Raw genomic sequence first — 19,372 nt, forward strand, 5'->3', positions numbered from 1 at the left:
AACTACATAACACAACTGCCTGCTAATACTTTGAAGAAAACTGCTCAGACGAGGTGTTTTGTCTTTGCACATAAAAAAAAACCTCCACAAAAATGAACACACACTGGTTTTATGTGTGAGGCGTGTAAAACACCATTGTGTATGACACCCAGGGCTGGATTACCACATAGGCAAACTAGGCATTTGCCTAGGGCCCCGCGCATTTGGGGGCCCCGCGGTCCAAGGGGTTCAGGGGCTCATCCAAGACTGCACACATGGTGCAAGTGCAAAGGGGTCCCTACCTAAAAAGTTCAAGTGTTTGGAGAGTAAAATTGATTTTTAAAAATTAATCAAAACAAAAATAAATAATGAAATAAAATAAAATAAAAATAAATAAACCTAACCATAGATGGCAACAGTAAACACGCCTTTGTTTACATCAGAACAGCTGTGTTTTCCCGCTAATGGGTGAGTATGGGAGATTCCTCTCCAATTTTCTGTAGTAATTACACGTTATCTAGACTTGTACTGTAACAGATTAACTGAAGTGTTGTTGATAGACATTGATGTGTATGGATAAATGTTTGTTTTCACCTCTAAATGTTAAGGGAGGTACCTGATAGGGTTACTTGACCAGTAAAGACGCATGGACCAGTAAAGACGCATTTTTGGTAAAAATACTATAAAGAAAAACCTAAAAATGCAAACTGACTTCCGTTTGTAGGTTTTAAAAGCACTTTGTCCTGTCTTTAAGTCTTTATTGTTTCAATAACAGATCTCAAATGATTGATGTTCTACATCACTTCCGTCGCAAATGCTTAGTTTTCAAGTTGCGACGGAAGTGATGTAGAACATCAATTAATTTACTACATATTTCCCCAGAAACACATAAGCCACATCAGAAAATCGTTGGTTGGGTGAAACTGAAAATTGTCCCTGCATTCTTTAATTCTCATGTCCTTATCTATGGTGGTAGGCCATATATCATACAAAACATAATGATTAGTTTAGTTATGAAAATGGTAATATAAATACCATTGTGCATTGTTCTTGGACTCAGTATGATTTCTGTTTAAGTAAATTGGAGATCAAGGAGGATGAATTAGTAAAATATTCGTAGCCCAAATCACTAACCTAATCTATGGTAAAAGTTCTGTATATGACTCCTTTCTGGTAACGTTTTGAATTTTTAGATGCGCAGCCAGAGGAAAGGGGGCTACAAGGGCCATATCCCCCCAATTGACAGAAAAAAAAATTAATAATAATTAAAAAATTAATAATAATTGATAATGAAAAATTTGTATTTGCATGATTACAGACAGTGATATATCATCATTATGGCATCTCGTGAACGTGATGTTGGACGTTCTTATGCGAGTGAGTCACAGAAAAGAAAGAAGAAAATTCAAGAAGAACAGAAAAAGAAAGATGTAGGAAGCTGCAGAAAGATCACAGACATGCTCCCGAAAACAGTTTCTGATGTTACCAGTACAGTTGAATCTGCAGATACGTCAGATCATACAGGAAGCCCTCCCTCCATTATTTCTCAGCCAGCATCTACTTCTTTTGTGTCTCCTCTCAATGTCTCAACGGACATTTCATCCACAGGATTTGTCTTAAAAGATCCTGCCTCATGGCCAAATGTAATCCCAGATTCTCTACGTAATGCTTTCATTGCAGAAAACTTCAGTCAAACTCTGGACATTGACTTTAGGAAATCAGCAAGGATTTATGATGATGGAAGTCGTCGTTGTTTAAAGTCATCTATGTTTTATAGGAAGCTTGCAAATTCAGAAACTGTGAAAAGATCATGGATGGTATACTCTGAAAGCTCAGGAAAAGTGTACTGTTCAGCATGCAAGCTATTTTCTACCAAAGAAAATACCTTCACACAGGGGTTCAATGACTGGAAAAATTCCAAGTGTTTCGAGGAACATGAAAACAGCACCACTCACAGGAGCTGCATTTTAGCCAGTGTATTTCGTGCACAGAAAAAAGGCTTATTGGATTCTCATTTGGAAAATCAAACTGAAAAAGAGCGCACTTATTGGAGAAAAGTTCTAGAAAGAGTTGTTGCTGTTGTAAAATTCTTAGCTCTAAGAGGACTTGCTTTCCGTGGAGAAAATGAGGTTTTTGGTTCGGAAAACAATGGCAATTTCCTAGGGATCATAGAACTGTTAGCACAATTCGATCCATTCTTAGCAAATCATGTGTCATGCCTTAGGAATGCAGGAAGAGGCACTGTATCTTACATGTCATCTACTATATGCAATGAATTTATTGAACTGATGACTAAGAAGGTCCTCAATAACATCATAGCAGCTGTGAAAACTGCAAAATACTTTGCAATAAGTGAAGATTCAACACCAGATATTTCACATACAGATCAATTGACATTCATTGTTCGCTTTGTCGACTCCAGTGGTAAGCCTGTAGAGCACTTTATAAAATTCATTCCTCTTTCAGGCCATGATGGAGAAACAATGATGAATGTAGTACTGGATACTCTGCTTGAACATGATCTCTCTATTATGGATTGCCGTGGCCAGAGCTACGACAATGCAAGTAACGTGTCGGGTAAATATAATGGATTGCAAGCCCGTATCAAGCAAATCAACCCACTTGCTGAATATGTGCCCTGCTCAGCACATTCTCTTAATCTTGTTGGGTCATGTGCTGCGGAGTGTTGTGTCGCTGCAGTTTCGTTTTTTGGACTTTTACAAGCACTCTTTAATTTTTTCTCTGCTTCAACACATCGGTGGAGTATACTCAAGTCAACCATTCATGGAGATGTCATTAAATCATTATCAACAACAAGGTGGTCAGCGCAGCATGATGCAACACATGCTTTGAAAGACAGCTTTGCTGAAATACGTTCTGCTTTGATCCAAATAGCAGAGGATGAAGACCAGACAGCAACTACAAGAAGCGAAGCAGCCAGCTTAGCATCAAAATTGGAAGATTTTGAATTGGCCTTACTCTGTGTGCTTTGGGACTGTATACTGGAACGGTTAAATGCCACGAACAAGACACTTCAGAAAATTGAAATTGAAATGGCTACTTGTGCTAACCTCTATGCAGGCTTAGTGGAATTTGTAAGCTCACTTCGCAATGATGAAGCTTTTGAAATGTTTGAAGAGAAAGCTAAACTGCTGGTGAAAGACTACAGTTACCGGGCTGATCATCAGCGGTCAAGGAAGAGGAAACGCAATTTTGAAGAGCCAGACAATGAAATTGTGTTGCAACCAAGGCAGAAATGTAAGACAGCTACATACTTCGTCATTCTGGATTCACTGATTACAGAATTGGTGAAAAGAAAAGAAATCTACCAGAATCTCAATGACAAGTTTGGATTTCTGTTCAAAATTACTACTATGCCAGATGCAGAATTGAGAGAAGCTGCATTAAAGTTGCACAACACCTTTCAGCAGATGTTCAGGACACATTTGTTGAAGAAATAGTTCATTTTTCTGGGTATATGAATCAGATTAAAGCTCCACCTGAAAAATGTGCGCCCTCAGCTGCTTTGAAACATTTAAGAAATGCAGGTATCTCAGAAACCTTCCCTAATGTTGACATAGTGTATCGCCTTTACCTAACACTTCCAGCTACTAACTGTGAAGGAGAACATTCATTTTCTGTTTTGAAAAGAGTGAAAACCCAGCTCCGTTCAACAATGAGCCAAGACAAATTGTGTAACCTAGCCTTGTTGACCATTGAGTCTGATCTAACATGAAATATTGATTTTCAGAATATAATTGATGATTTTGCCAATATGAAATCCAGAAAAAAGTTTATTTAACCCCTTCAGGGTCCAAGGCCAAAATCTGAAGTGGTGCTCCAGTGTCCAAGAAATTTTGAAAAAAAAAAAAAAAAAATATTTTTTCTTACAGAATTAAAGAGCATATTTTTGTGAAGGTAATAAGACAAAAAAAAAAATTCTGATCAGTACTTACCGAGATACAGTGCCAAGAAGTTTGTCCAAAATGATGTGGTGGCGGCAACATCGACGAATTCCACATACGCGCATTACATTATTTAGCGGTTTTTTAAGTTTTTTCTTTTCTTTTCCAATTTTTTTCTATTCCTACTAACATTTGGGGCCTGAGAGACCAATACTGTATATAATGTATATATATATAAACTCACTGTATTGAACACAATAACTGCACTAAAGTTATTATCATATTATTGTTTACCACTGTTGTTTATTACAATAAACATGCACAAATCTTGTATAATACTAATGTTCTATCATATATTTACATATTTACAATCACTGGACATGGTTTTAGAACTGCTGGAGCTTGTGGAACTCCTTGAAACAAGGCATCATACACAGAGGCACCTTGCATTCCTCACACATACACCGAGTGTCTTTGCGTCTTTGTTGCCATCGTTTTGTTTGTGCACAGACGATGCATCTCTTCTGAGCAAATTTCTTCTGAGTTGAAGGAAGCTGTATTATGAAATGATCACCTTCCCTCCTCAAACGCTTGGGTATATTCTGAGTAATTCGAGGACCTTGTTGTATAGCAGGTGTTCTTACCTGGTACTTCATTATGAGTTGTCTGACAACAGACAAACAAAATTCACCATACGGTGGTCTGTTGCCAGTCTTTATTTGGTACATATTATATGCATTGAGCATAGAAATGTCCATGAGATGGAAGAAAAGTTTCATGTACCACTTGTAACTCTTACGAACACAGTCAACAAAACCAATCTGCATGTCACATTTGTCAACCAAGCGCATGTTTTGTGTATAATCAATCACTGTCACTGGTTTTCGAATACGTTCTTTAGTCACTCGATCAACTTTGCCACTGTCTTGCATTTCATTACGGTGAATGGTTGTCAACAATGTGACATCTCGTTTGTCATGCCACCGTAATGCCATGATGTCATTGGCAGTAAACACCTACACGTCATCACCACGAGCACCTGCGTTGAGCCTGGGCATATGTTTACGATTAGAACGCACTGTGCCACACACATCTGTCTTGTTCACTCGCATGAAATCAATGAGTAATGGGCTTGTGTACCAGTTATCAGTATATAATGTATGCCCCTTAGATACCCAATAACATCTTGGTATCTTTCAATGTTTTACTTCCCGTGTATACAACAATATCCAACACCAGGCCACTGTCACAGTCACAGAGTACAAACAGTTTTATACCAAAGCGTTTCCTCTTGCTCGGTATATACTGCTTGAATGACAGTCTACCTTTGAACAAAATCAAAGACTCGTCAATTACAACATTCTTGAATGGATAAAAGTATATGCTGAACTTTTGTTTGAGATACATGAAAACATTTCTAATCTTGTATAACCTGTCACTTCTGTCAGGCCTGGTTTTGTCAGAGAAGTGCAACATACGTAAGAGTAAGATAAACCTGTTCACTGGTATGATTTCACTGAAGACCGGGGTAGAAATTAGCCGATCTGCGGACCAGTATGCTTTTATATTATGCTTATAGACATGAGGCATAAGCATTATTGTTGCAAAAAGCAAATACATTTCTGCAACAGTCATCTCTTTCCACCTGTGTAGTCTTGACTGTGGTGATATGATCGTATTTGCCATGGTGTACTCAAAATACTTATTACTTTTCCTGATAATAGTTTCCATCAATGGCTGGTCAAAGAATAATTCAAAGAATTCCAGTTCATTGGCCGTGGTTCCAAGGGGACAAGTAGGTAGAATTCCAATTTGAGAGTCATCAAAGTGGTGAGGCTTGGGAACAAAATTGGGATTTTGCTGCCAATCCCAGATACAGTTTGCTGGTGGATACTGGACATCATAGGCTGGTTGTGCAGGTGGTTGTGGTTGTGGTGGGCTGGTGGCTGACGCTCCGCTTTGTCCTTGAACTGACGAGTCAGCAGCGTGGGTCCCAGCGTGGGCTGGTGAGTCACTCATGGCAGTGCCACTACCATCACCACTACCACCATCCACTGATGCCTGTGGTCTATCCATGCCAAGTGTAGCCACATCATCCTCACTATCACTACCTAAAACTGGTGTAGGGCCACGGGATGTACTCCGGGATGTACTCCGGGATGTACTCCGTCCCCTGGGGACAGCATAGGGTACACTACCCGAGCGCATGCGGCGGCGAACATACCGACGCTTCACTGGTGAATATGATTCCTCACTATCACTACTCGAATGATCGTCGAGCGCAATAAAATCACAATCCACGTCATTATCATCATCATTACTGAAGTCAGAGGCCTGGCCACGCGAAAATATTAGCTTTCTCTTGCGTTGAGGAACAACCGACCGTGAGTCACGAGTGCCCACACCAGAGGTAGAAGGTTGAGGATCATCAGGGTTTTTTGCACTATTATCGATATCCTGGTCATTCTTTTCAGTCACTAACTGATCAAAGCCGTAGAATTCATCTTCATTTCCACTTCCATCAGTGTCAGAACTATTAGATAGGAAGAGGAGAGTCCCAATTTTCCGGGGAGTGAGAGCTGACTTGCGATGAGGCATGGTGAACAAGGGTAACTGAGCCGGCGTTCCCACAATGCTATGCGGGCGCCTAGATTTTTTGTTTATGGCACACACCCACCACGCAGACCCGTTCTCTCACATGTAGGCCTATGAGCGCTTTCGCGCTAAATTTGACGGCGCTAGAATTTTGGCATAGATCTACGGTTTGGACACTCAACGTGAAGCCGTAGATCTACGGGACGGACCCTGAAAGGGTTAAGAAGTGCCTGTGAATATAAACGATTCTTTATTTTCTTGAGTTTATATGATTTGATAGTCTTATGCATGATGCAATGATAACAATAATGGTCAGTGATTTATAAAGGGAATAATAGTGCTGTAGTGGTTATGCTGAATATAATAGGTACATGATGTCACTACTTTAATAGCCTAATCTAGTAATACTATGCTGTCTTGAGTTTATTCTCTTTAAAATGCATGATTTAACAAGATAGTTATAATGGCTGTTGGTAAATGGTTTTGGTTGTCTTGATGTACTTTCCCTATTAAATTTAATCTAAATAGCCAGAATGTATTTAATTAGACCTTAAACAGGCTCACACCAACCCCCCCCCCACCCCCAAGCTGGAAGGGGTCGCTTCGCTTACCCGTAACTCAAAGGGGCCCCGCCAATATGAATAGCCTAGGGCCCGGAGACTTCTTAATCCGGCCCTGATGACACCATGTTTCAAAGAGTTACACAAGCTGCAGAACTTCTAGGAATATGTCTAGTGACTGTATACTGGTATATATATTATAGAACAATAGTAATAAACAATTTTTTGTATTGTTTGTTTTTGTAAACAAGTTTTGTAAACAATATATTGATAATTACGTTTGTGCTTATTGTGTTGTATACAACGAGTGTATATATGTACATTGCACCTTACTTTGGTCTCATAGGCCACATAAGTTATGTGAAAAAATAAAATAGTGAAAAAAACAACAAACCTTCAAATGCAAGTAAACCAAAGTTTACCGGGTGAGCGGCAGTCGCCGCTGTTGCCATATGCGGCTCATTTTCTGCAAACTTCATGGCTCTATATCTGGGTAAGTACTGATGGGAATTTTTTTTTTTGACTAAAACAATCAGAAAAATAATCTTAACATTTTCATAAGAAAAAATAATTTTTTTTTCTAATATTTTGCGACACCAGGAGACACTTCAGGATTGGGCCTTTCAACAGTGAGAGGGTTAAGATTCATTAGGTAATAGCTTTATTATGTAATTTTATGTTTACAGTCATTTGGGTGAGTATGAGTGTAAATTGGGGGGAATCACAGATATCAAGAGTAGGTCTAGTTTGTTTTTTTTGTGTGTATGATACAAGTAAGAGAGTATGTTGTTTTTCATGTAGTTAGCTGACAGTGGGGTGTGTCAGGGAGATAAGATGTTCTCTAATGATAGTTTTGAAAGTGATGGTTGTGTCCGCAGTTGTAGAGTTTTCAGGTAGGGTGTTCCAGATTTTAGGTCCTTTCATGTACAGTGGACCCTCAGGTAACGATGCCACTGGACAGCGATAAAATCAGATATCAATGCATCTTTGCGTAAAAATATTGGCTCGGCCAACGATGAAAAACTCAGTTTCAGACATTCATCCCAAATGTGTCCGCACACCTGGGCCACCCACGGCTGCCCGGCTACTATGCACAGGCAGTGTGCCATTGTTTACAAGTCAGTGAGGACAGTTCCACGCATACATGCAATACATTTTGTATTATTCCATTGTTTTTAGTGCTTGTAACTGCTAAATAAGCCACCATGGGCCCAAAGAGTCTAGTGCCAGCCCTGTGGTAAAGAGGGTATGTATGGTAGCCTGGCTGGCTACCATACATACCACACTTGATTTCTTACAATAAATACTACTCATCTCACCCTAGATTAAGACTATAATATTTTAAGGTAAGTACTGAGTACACTATGTGTGCATTGTACTTTTTTATTGTTTTTTGATGCCTAGTTCTATTGCTAACTTAATATATGTTAGTGTAAACTTGTTATCTAGTATTTGTATGCACTTTACGGCGATTTCCGCTTTACGGTGGTAGCCTGGAACCTAACCTGCCATTTAAGTGGGACCCTACTGTATCTTTCCCTCTTTCAAACATTTACTGAACAAAAGTATCAACCACTCCAACACCATATAACCCCCCTGCTTTTAACATTTTTGTCATGATCCCATCAGTTCCAGCTGCTTTACTCCCTTTCATTGTACCTAATGTCTCATGCACCTCCCCAACATGCACATTTGGCTCTTCTTCACTCTTAAAAGATGCTATACCTCCCTGGCCAATGAATGAAATTACTGCCTTCCTCTCTTCATCTAACAGTTAATCAACATATTCCTGCCATCTTCCCAATACCTCCAACTCCCCATCTACTAACTTTCCTATTCTGTTTTTAACTGTCAAATCTATTCATTCCCTAGACTTTCTTAACCTATTTATCTTATTCCAAAAATTATTCTTATTCTCAGCCAAATTTGTTGACAGTGCCTCACCCACTCTACCATTTGCTCTCCTTTTGTACTCCCTCACCACCCTCTTCACCTTTCTGTTACTCTCTATATACTCCACCCTTCTTATATCACTTTTCCTCTGTAAAAAATCTCTCATACACATCCTTTTTATGTTCTATCACATCTTTTACCTCATCTTTCTACCAATCACTCCTCTTTCTTGCTGCACCCACCCTCCTATAACCACAAACTTCTGCTCTGCATTCTAACACTGCCTTTTTAAAACTACCCCACCCCAATTCAATCTCCATACTTCCTATACACTCATTAGCCCACCTTTCCCCCAATATTTGCCCATATCTGACTTAAATTTCCTCCTCCCTTAGTTTATAAACTTACACCTCTCTCTTACTTGCTGTTGCCATTTTCCTTTTACTCCAGCTACCTCTTTCTCTAACTGTAGCTACAACTAAATAATTATCTATATATGTTGCCCCTCTATAAACCTGCACATCCTGAAGCCTACCCCTCAACCTTTCATCCACCAATACATAGTCTAACAAGCTACTTTCATTACATGCTACTGTATATCATATCTTAAAATGTGTATTACTTATTACCAAACCTCTTTCTATACATAATTAACCTCTTAACTGTCCAAACTGTCCAAATAATTTGAATTTTTTTTTTAATGAAAGAGGGCAATTTTCTGTGTAACAAGACAAAAAAAATTTAGGGTTAGAACTCACTGAGATATAAGGCTGCAAAGTTGGTGCTGGATGCTCACTCAACAACAACATGGAATCCTGCCGCTCACAAAAATGTTGCCGATATACCTTTTTTCTCATTATTTTTTTTAATTTATATAATTTTTATGTTCTGATAATTACAATTTGTAGTAGCTCTTGTGATTTCATAGCTAATGCTTATTCTGAAACTAATACTACTAATATTAGGTACTGAAATAGTACTCAAATAGCCACAAACACACTAATAGGTGAAAATTTTTACCTGCCTTGGTCACATACTATTGTCCAGAAATATATACAAAGTATTTATAGGTCCCAGCAATATTTTAGACATGCTGGAGTATTTACGAAACTCCTTGAAGCATGGTGTAAGATGAGTGTCACTCCACTATAAAAATAATAATAATAATAATAATAATAATAATAATAATAATAATAATAATAATAATAATAATAATAATAATAGGTAGTCGGTTGGTAGACAGCAACCACCCAGGGAGGGACTACCGTCCTGCCAAGTGAGTGTAAAACGAAAGCCTGTAGTTGTTTTACATAATGGTAGGATTGCTGGTGTCTTTTGTCTGTCTCAGAAATATGCAAGATTACAGGTATGTCTTGCTACTTTTACTTACACTTAGGTTACACTACACATACATGTACACATTTATTTATACACACTGATCTGAGTTGTCTTTGATTTTATCTCATTAGTTCTTGGTCTTATTACTTTTCCTTTTATATCCATGGGGAAGTGGAATAAGAATCTTTCCTCCGTAAGCCATGTGTGTTGTAAAAGTCAACTAAAATGCCAGGAACAATGGGCTAGTAACCCCTTTTCCTGTAAAAATTACTAAAAAGAATAAGAAGAAAATTGTCAAAGTGGGAAGTCTGAATGTGCGTGGATGATGTGCAAATGATAAGAAAGAGATGATTGTGGATGTAATGAATGAGAAGAAGCTGGATGTCCTGGTTTTAAGTGAAACAAAGCTGAAGGGGGGTGGGAGAGTTTCAGTGGAGAGAAATAAATGGGATTAGGTCAGGGGTTTCAAATAGAGTAAGAGCTAAAGAAGGAGTAGCAATAATGTTGAAGGATAAGATATGGCAGGAAAACAGGGGCTATAAATGTATTAATTCAAGGATTATGTGGAGTAAAATAAAGGTTGGATGTGAGAAGTGGGTTATAGTAAGTGTATATGCACCTGGAGAAAAGAGAAGTGTAGAGGAGAGAGAGAGAGATTTTGGGAAATGTTGAGTGAATGCGTGGGGAGTTTTGAACCAAGTGTGAGAGTACTTGTGGTTGGGGATTTCAATGCTAAAGTGGGTAAAAATGTTGTGGAGGGAGGGGTAGGTAAATTTGGGGTGCCAGGGGTAAATGTAAATGGGGAGCCTTTAATTGAGCTATGTGTAGAAAGAGATTTAGTAATAAGTAATACATATTTTATGAAAAAAAGGATAAATAAATATAGTACAAGGTATGATGTAGCACGTAATGAAAGTAGTTTGTTAGATTATGTATTGGTGGATAAAAGGTTAATGGGTAGGCTCCAGGATGTACATGTTTATAGAGGGGCAACTGATATATCGGATCATTATTTAGTTGTAGCTACAGTTAGAGTAAGAGGTTGATAGGACAAGAGGAAGGTGGCAACAACAAGTAGGAGGGAAGCAAAAGTGTATAAACTAAGGGAGGAGGAAGTTCGGGTGAGATATAATCGACTATTGGCAGAAAGGTGGGCTAGTGCAAAGATGAGTAGTGTGGGGGGGGGGGGGGTTGAAGAGGGTTGGATGAGTTTTAAAAATGCAGTATTAGAATGTGGGGCAGAAGTTTGTGGTTATAGGAGGGTGGAGGCAGGAGGAAAGAGGAGTGATTAGTGGAATGATGAAGTAAAGGATGTGATAAAAGAGAAAAAGTTAGCTTATGAAAGGTTATAAGAAGAGCAGAGTATATGGAGAGTAAAAGAAAGGTGAAGACAGTGGTGAGAGAGTGCAAAAGGAGAGCAGATGATAGAGTGGGAGAGGCACTGTCAAGAAATTTTAATGAAAATAAGAAAAAATTTTGGAGTTAAACAAGTTAAGAAAGCCTAGGGAACGTATGGATTTGTCAGTTAAAAACAGAGTAGGGGAGTTAGTAGATGGGGAGAGGGAGGTATTAGGTAGATGGCGAGAATATTTTGAGGAACTTTTAGATGTTGAGGAAGAAAGGGAGGCGGTAATTTCATGCACTGGCCAGGGAGGTATATCATCTTTTAGGAGTGAAAAAGAGCAGAATGTAAGTGTGGGGGAGGTACATGAGGCATTACGTAGAATGAAAGGGGGTAAAGCAACTGGAACTGATGGGATCATGACAGAAATGTTAAAAGCAGGAGGGGATATAGTGTTGGAATGGCTGGTACTTTTGTTTAATAAATGTATGAAAGAGGGGAAGGTACCTAGGGATTGGCAGAGAGCATGTATAGTCACTTTATATAAAGGCAAGGGGGACAAAGGAGATTGTAAAAATTATAGAGGAATAAGTTTACTGAGTACATACCAGGAAAAGTGTACGGTAAGGTTATTATTTAAAGAGTTAGAGGTAAGACAGAATGTAGGATTGCGGATGAGCAAGGAGGTTTCAGAGTGGGTAGGGGATGTGTAGATCAAGTGTTTACATTGAAGCATATATGTGAACAGTATTTAGATAAAGGCAACTCCATTGCCAAACATGTTTCCAACATCTTTTCCAATACATCATTCCAAGTATCTACCTCCACAACCACGACCATCAAGGACATCACCAGTAGTAGACAGGACAAGCCTCCATCCTCTGCAGGGGTATAAATAATCCCTTGTAATGACTGCAACAAATTATATGTGGGCGAAACATCAAGAGACCTCCAAACACGTATTTCAGAACACCAATATGCAAGCAGGACTGACGATACAAGGAATGCCTGTGTACAACATCGCAATTCACACAACCATTTTATTAACTACAGAAACTCAAGACTTATCGCCACAGAAGACAACACTCAATACCGAAGAATCCTGGAATCATCGCTTATCACTATAACCAACAATTTCAACCAGAACAACGGCTTCTATAACATAGCTGAACCACTCGCCAAGAAACTTCTTCATCGCTATCCCACATAAGAACACAGAACACTGCAGAAGGTCTACTCACAACTTGTCCAATACCCCTGCCAAGCTACCCAATACTCTATAACTCCACCCAGTAGATCATCAGATGCAGCATTCTCCACCTGACCTCAACATTCTGAACATGACTATAAATACTCCCGTACCTTCCACCCCAGGTAGATCTGTGTGTGACTTGAAAAAGCCCACTGTGTGGGTGAAACGTTGTCAATAAAGGAACACATTATACTGCATATGTGTTTATATTTTCACTGTGTCGGTATTTGATACCATTTATTTCCATCCTATCTAATTATCTTTCTCCCTCATTCTCTCTCTCTCTCTCTCCTTCATTCTTCATTCTCCTTCATTCTTTATTCTCCCTCACTCTTCTGGTATCCTGGGCCATTATCTTAATTCAGCAAGCTTGTGTTGTGTGTGGGTATGTAGCTCCTAATTGTTTTGAGTCAGGGTCTGCAGCTGTCAAAATGACATATAGTCTCATTACTCACTCCCCTTACCACCTGTCAAAACAATGGGGTCAAATGCTCCCTTCCCCTCCATCCCATCTAATTATCTTTCTCCCTCATTCTCCATTTTTCATTCTCCTTCATTCTTCATTCTCCTTCATTCTTCATTCTCCTTCGTTCTTCATTCTCCTTCATTCTTCATTCTCCTTCATTCTTCATTCTCCTTCATTCTTCATTCTTCCTGGTATCCTGGGCATTGCTTCTGGTCACAAACTCCTCAAAACCATGAAATTGATCTTTACTGACACTTCCATCTGTGTTAGAGCATCACTTTGGAAGAGTAGAGTCCCAGATCTGCCGGGGAGTCACATATTTCTTACCTCTAGGCATGCTGAACAAGGACTACTGAAATAGCATTCCCACAATGCACCACTGGCTCCCCGATTTTTTTTTATATGGTGCACACTGACCATGGAGACCCATTCTCTCACATGTGGGCCTACCAGCTTTCTCCTGCTTGATTTGAAGCCGCTAGAATTTATGCATTTTAATACGTCAAACACGGTGGCTCGTAAGACGTATATATAGTATATATACGACCGAAACAGTCAAGGGGTTAATATGACATGACATCACTGAATCTCTGGTGTTTTCCATGCTGTTTGCTCTAGCTGGCACTCAATTGAACTGATGCTCCCACTAAGTATTAAGTGGTCCCAGATTTTTTTAATACTGTGCACACCAAGTGTTAAAACCCATTCTATACTGACCAGGCATCTCAGGCCAATTGTGCCAAATTTGGAGGCAGGAAAAATAAAACACTGATCTACATTTGGAGCGCTAGTGGTAACAATGTAGATCTATGTTTGGACAGTTAAGGGGTTAAAGGTACCCCATTTTCATTTACCCCTGGCACCTCAAACTTATCTACTACTCCCTTCACAACAGTTTTTACCCCCTATAGCATTTAGGTGCCCTACCACAAGTACATACTCTCTAACTTAGTTCAAAGTTCCCCACACACTCACTCAACACCTCCCGAAATCTCTCTCTCTCTCTCTCTCTCCTCTACACTTCTCTCTTCTCCAGGTGCATAAACACTTACTGTAACCCACTTTTCACTTCCCACCCTTATTTTACTCCACATAATCCTTGAATTTATACTTTTATATTCCTTCTTTTCCTACCATAACTGATCCTTCAACATTATTGCTACTCCTTCCTTAGTTCTAACTATTAGAAACCCCTGACCTAATCCCATTTATTTCTTCCCACTGAAATTCTCCTACTCCCTTCAGCTTTGTTTTACTTAGAGCCAGAACATCCAGCTTCTTTTCATTCCTAACATCCACAATCATCTCTTTCTTGTCATCTGCACTACATCCAGCTAATTCTAGAGAGTTAAATTCAATAATAAATTTACTAAAAAATTAAACAGGAAACGAAGCCAATATTCCACCATTTATATATAAAAAAGGTTCTCATGAGCTATCACCTACTGCTTTAATTTTGTTCAACAAATCTTCAGAAACTAAAAACTTTCACAAACGTGCTTAAGTTATCAAGGGTTACGTCACTCAACAAAGGTGAAGATACAAGAGAAATCACCAACAGGTGGCCAATTTTTAACTTGCCATTATCATCATAAAAAACATTACTGTACATAAATGCAGGAATTCATGATGTAAACATAATATTCTTAACCTTTGCAATTTTGGTTTCAAACCAGGTAAAAGTATGATACTGAAGCATTATAAAAATTCTTCCCTCAACTTATTCACCTCTAGAAAAAAATATATATACAATGGGGGGCCTCTTTATTGATCTAAGAATGGCTTTTGATACAGCAGATCAACATACTGCTGCTTAAACCAGAATCAGAGGCCATGCTCTCACATGCATAAAATCCTATCTTATAGATACCATGAGCCCATTAATCACAATATATACCTCATCGACCTGATGCATCAGCATAGTGGGTACCACACTGCAACATCCTACAATCTCCTTATTTACATCAATATCCTACCTAATGCCTCCAATTGCCACTTGCAGATGACATAAGTCTTGTCATCTCAAACCCTGATCTGTATTCAGATGAGTCAACAAACACTCAAAACTGATAACACCTTTCATATAGCATTTGGGATTAAAACTAAAAATATTCAATTGAACATAAAGATAAATAATACATTACAAAACAAGATAATGAAAAAATCTTAGATATACACCTTGACAACAAACAAAAATTCAACACTCACTTCTTCTTTCAACAAACCGGCCATATCCCACCAAAGCAGGGTGGCCCAAAAATAAAAACAAAAGTTTCTCTTTTTAACTTCAGTAATGTGTACAGGAGAAGGGGTTACTAGCCCCTTGCTCCCGGCATTTTAGTCGCCTCTTACGACATGCATGGCTCACGGAGGAAGAATTCTGTTCCACTTCCCCATGGAGATAAGAGGAAATAAACAAGAATAAGAACTAGTAAGAAAATAGAAGAAAACCCAGAGGTGTGTATGTATATATATGCTTGTACATGCATGTGTAGTGTGACCTAAGTGTAAGTAGAAGTAGCAAGACGTACCTGAAATCTTGCATGTTTATGAGAGAGAAAGAAGACACCAGCAATCCTACCATAATGTAAAACAATTACAGGCTTTCATTTTACACTCACTTGGCAGGATAGTAGTACCTTCCTGGGCGGCTGCTGTCTACCAACCTACTACCTAGATTCAACACTCACATCCAGTACATATCTAAGAAAATTTATAAAAAGAGTTGCCATTCTTCCAAAACTACATTAGTATGCACCATAAACAACATTACTCACTCTATACCACTTCATAATCTAATCTTACTTCACTCATGGTATATGTGCATGGGGATCCACAACAGCAAATCACCTAAAACCCATCGTAACTTAACAAAAGTCTACTGTCAGAATGATCATTAAATCAGGGTCCAGACAACACACATCCCCATTATTCAAATGTTTAAATTTACTCAACATAAAAAAATTACACTTACTACAGTACATAATATAAATGCAGAACAATCAATACCAATAATACAATATTAATCCTGTTTTAAAACTCTTCTTGGAGAGCTGCAACAGAATGCATAAACACAATACAAGAAACAGGTATCTCCTTGATATCTCATGTGTTTGACTCAACCCAAAAAGAACTTCATGAAAATAAAAAGAGGCCCAAATATATGGAATACACTATCAGAAGGTGCAAAACGTTCCTTCTCAATCAACTGCATTAAAAATACTGCACCTCTCTTATTTATTTAACATAAATGTGTAATACTATATTTATTTGGAGTTCAACTAGCATTCATACTCCTGCACTTATTGTCACCACAATATATCCACTCTTCAATAATTATTGTAACTGAAGTCTAAAATTACCACTATACTTTTGTATTGCTATCTCTTCATATTACATTTCTGTTTTAATATATAGCTTTATTACCTAAAATAATCATTACATATATCAATATTCATACTTATTTATATTAACTTAGCACTTACACAATCTAATTTCAATTATACAGTTATACAATGTCAAAATAACTGAAAGTTCAAGTTTCATTCTGTCCAAAATGCATTTCATAACCAGGGGCTTTCCAAAATGTATTAAATAAACATCACCAAATTTTGCAATAAATGTATACCTTTGAATAAAAGCTTTTATTACATATCTATTTGTAGAGATTCTCCATAGTATATACAGTATATATACATATGAACTACAAGAAAGTGGAATTCAAAGTACAAAAAATACTGAACATTATCAGATATTATATCCCATTCTTGATAATTAATGGGATACAAGAATAAGCTGTTTGAAATATTAGAAGAAACTGTATTACAGTTTCTTTTCCACTAAAAGAAAGAAAGCAAGAACTTTAATAAAAAGTAAATATCAAACATGATAGAGAATATTATAAATGAATTTCAATGTATCACCTGAGTATGACTGATTTAAGGTGCTTGAGATCAGACATTGATGCTGGCAGGGAAACAATAAGGTTTGACACCAGAGAGAGTGATTCCAGTTTTGTCAGTCTTCCTGTTTCTTGTGGCAGATTATCTGAAATGGGAAAAAAGTCACAAATTAAAGAACAGGAAACATCATACACATTTCACTAGAAGTAGCCTAAAATACACCGTTCCTTTCATACTCAGAATAAATACTTTTTTTTTTTTCAACAAGTCGGTCGTCTCCCACCAAGGCAGGGTGACCCAAAAAAAGAAAGAAAATCCCCAAAAAGAAAATACTTTCATCATCATTCAACACTTTCACCACACTCACACATTATCACTGTTTTTGCAGAGGTGCTCAGAATACAACAGTTTAGAAGCATACACATATAAAGATACATAACATATCCCTCCAAACTGCCAATATCCCAAACCCCTCCTTTAAAGTGCAGGCATTGTACTTCCCATTTCCAGGACTCAAGTCCGACTATATGAAAATAACCGGTTTCCCTGAATCCCTTCACTAAATATTACCCTGCTCACACTCCAACAGATCGTCAGGTCCCAAGTACCATTCGTCTCCATTCACTCCTATCTAACATGCTCACGCATGCTTGCTGGAAGTCCAAGCCCCTTGCCCACAAAACCTCCTTTACCCCCTCTCTCCAACCCTTTCGAGGACGACCCCTACCCCGCCTTCCTTCCCCTATAGATTTATACAATACAAGTGCAAATATTACACTAATCTGGTTAATATATTATTGACATTCATAAGAATGCCTAAAAAGATCAAGAGATGTAGTCATGGGAAAGCCAATGAACATGTTTTGAACAAAATTTTCCAGTCAGTTTTCAATACAGGAAACATGCACCAAGCTATAAAATAAAAAGAATGGCACTGCCAAAAAACTCATGAACAACCAAAATTACTCACAAGATGCCCTCTAGTAAAAAGTTATGTAAGTGAATTGTGAATTACAACAACAACAACAACAACTACAATAATAATAATAATAATAATAATAATAATAATAATAATAATAATAATAATAATAATAATAATAATAATAAAAATAATAATAATAAAAATAATAATAATAACAATAATCTTTATTTCTGCAAGTACATGTACAAGGTATACAGGTCAATCATAGACAAGTTGATAAATTAGACACATGTGCAACACCTGGGTATCCTTCATGAGGAAATGTTTTGCCACACAGTGGCTTCATCAGTCCATACAAAGAAGAAAGGTAAAGAACAGGAGGAGTTTGAGGTAATCAGTCCCTCAGCCCTGAGTCAATGTAATCAGTCCATCAATCTTGAAAAGAATACAGCATATGTGTGAAGAAGTGGCTTATATACTGTAGGTAGGTGAGGTGCAGCAGTTGTAAGTGGCATCACATTTGACAAATCCAAATGTGGAAGAAAGTCATGCCTAAAGGTTAGGCAAGTGAAGAATTCCCTGTATTAAGATCCCAAGATGTTGCTGTATCTGACAGGAATCCAGACAAATGGTTCAGAGAACCAGTGTACTTGTGGCAGGTGCAACAAGTACACAGAGAGACAATGCATTAAGTGTCAGGGGCCCCCAAGACTGTTCAACTGCCTCCCAGCATACATAAGGGGGATTACCAATAGGCGCCTTGCTGTCTTCCAGAAGGTGCTGGACAGGCACCTAAAGTCAGTATTGGACCAGCAGGGCTGTGGTTCATCCATCAGTTTGTGTGCGGCCAGCAGTAACAGCCTGGTTGATCAGACCCTGATCCACCACGAGGCCTTATTTCAGACTGAGTTGTGGGGGAATTGACCCCTAAAACCCTCTCCAGGTATACTAAGTAGCTCAAAAAACTCCATTATGCTGTATTTAGCTATAAAACTGAGTTCTGTATGGTACAATGGCATTCAGATATACATGTACGTAGCTTATATGCTTTCCAAATATGTGCCCAACTTATTTTGTATATACGTATATTACATGAATAATGCAATCATATAATCAAACACCATAAATAAAATACCTATTGAACCTCATTCATTAGAAAAATTAGCTTCAATACTTGAAGGTACACAAAGGAAATGGCATTAACCCTTTCAGGGTCCA

General features: G+C 38.1%; 1 protein-coding gene across 1 annotated transcript in view; it reads right to left on the bottom strand.

Annotated features, from left to right (window-relative positions):
- LOC128694264 (leucine-rich repeat-containing protein 57) overlaps positions 1-19,372 on the bottom strand; it is a 124,655-nt gene that overhangs the window by 38,759 nt on the left and 66,524 nt on the right. The window contains exon 3 of the mRNA XM_070081298.1: positions 17,254-17,377. Coding sequence (XP_069937399.1) covers positions 17,254-17,377 — 124 coding nt within the window. The remainder of the gene's footprint in view (positions 1-17,253; positions 17,378-19,372) is intronic.

Source organism: Cherax quadricarinatus, chromosome 6 (genome assembly GCF_038502225.1).
Source record: "Cherax quadricarinatus isolate ZL_2023a chromosome 6, ASM3850222v1, whole genome shotgun sequence".
NCBI lineage: Eukaryota > Metazoa > Arthropoda > Malacostraca > Decapoda > Parastacidae > Cherax > Cherax quadricarinatus.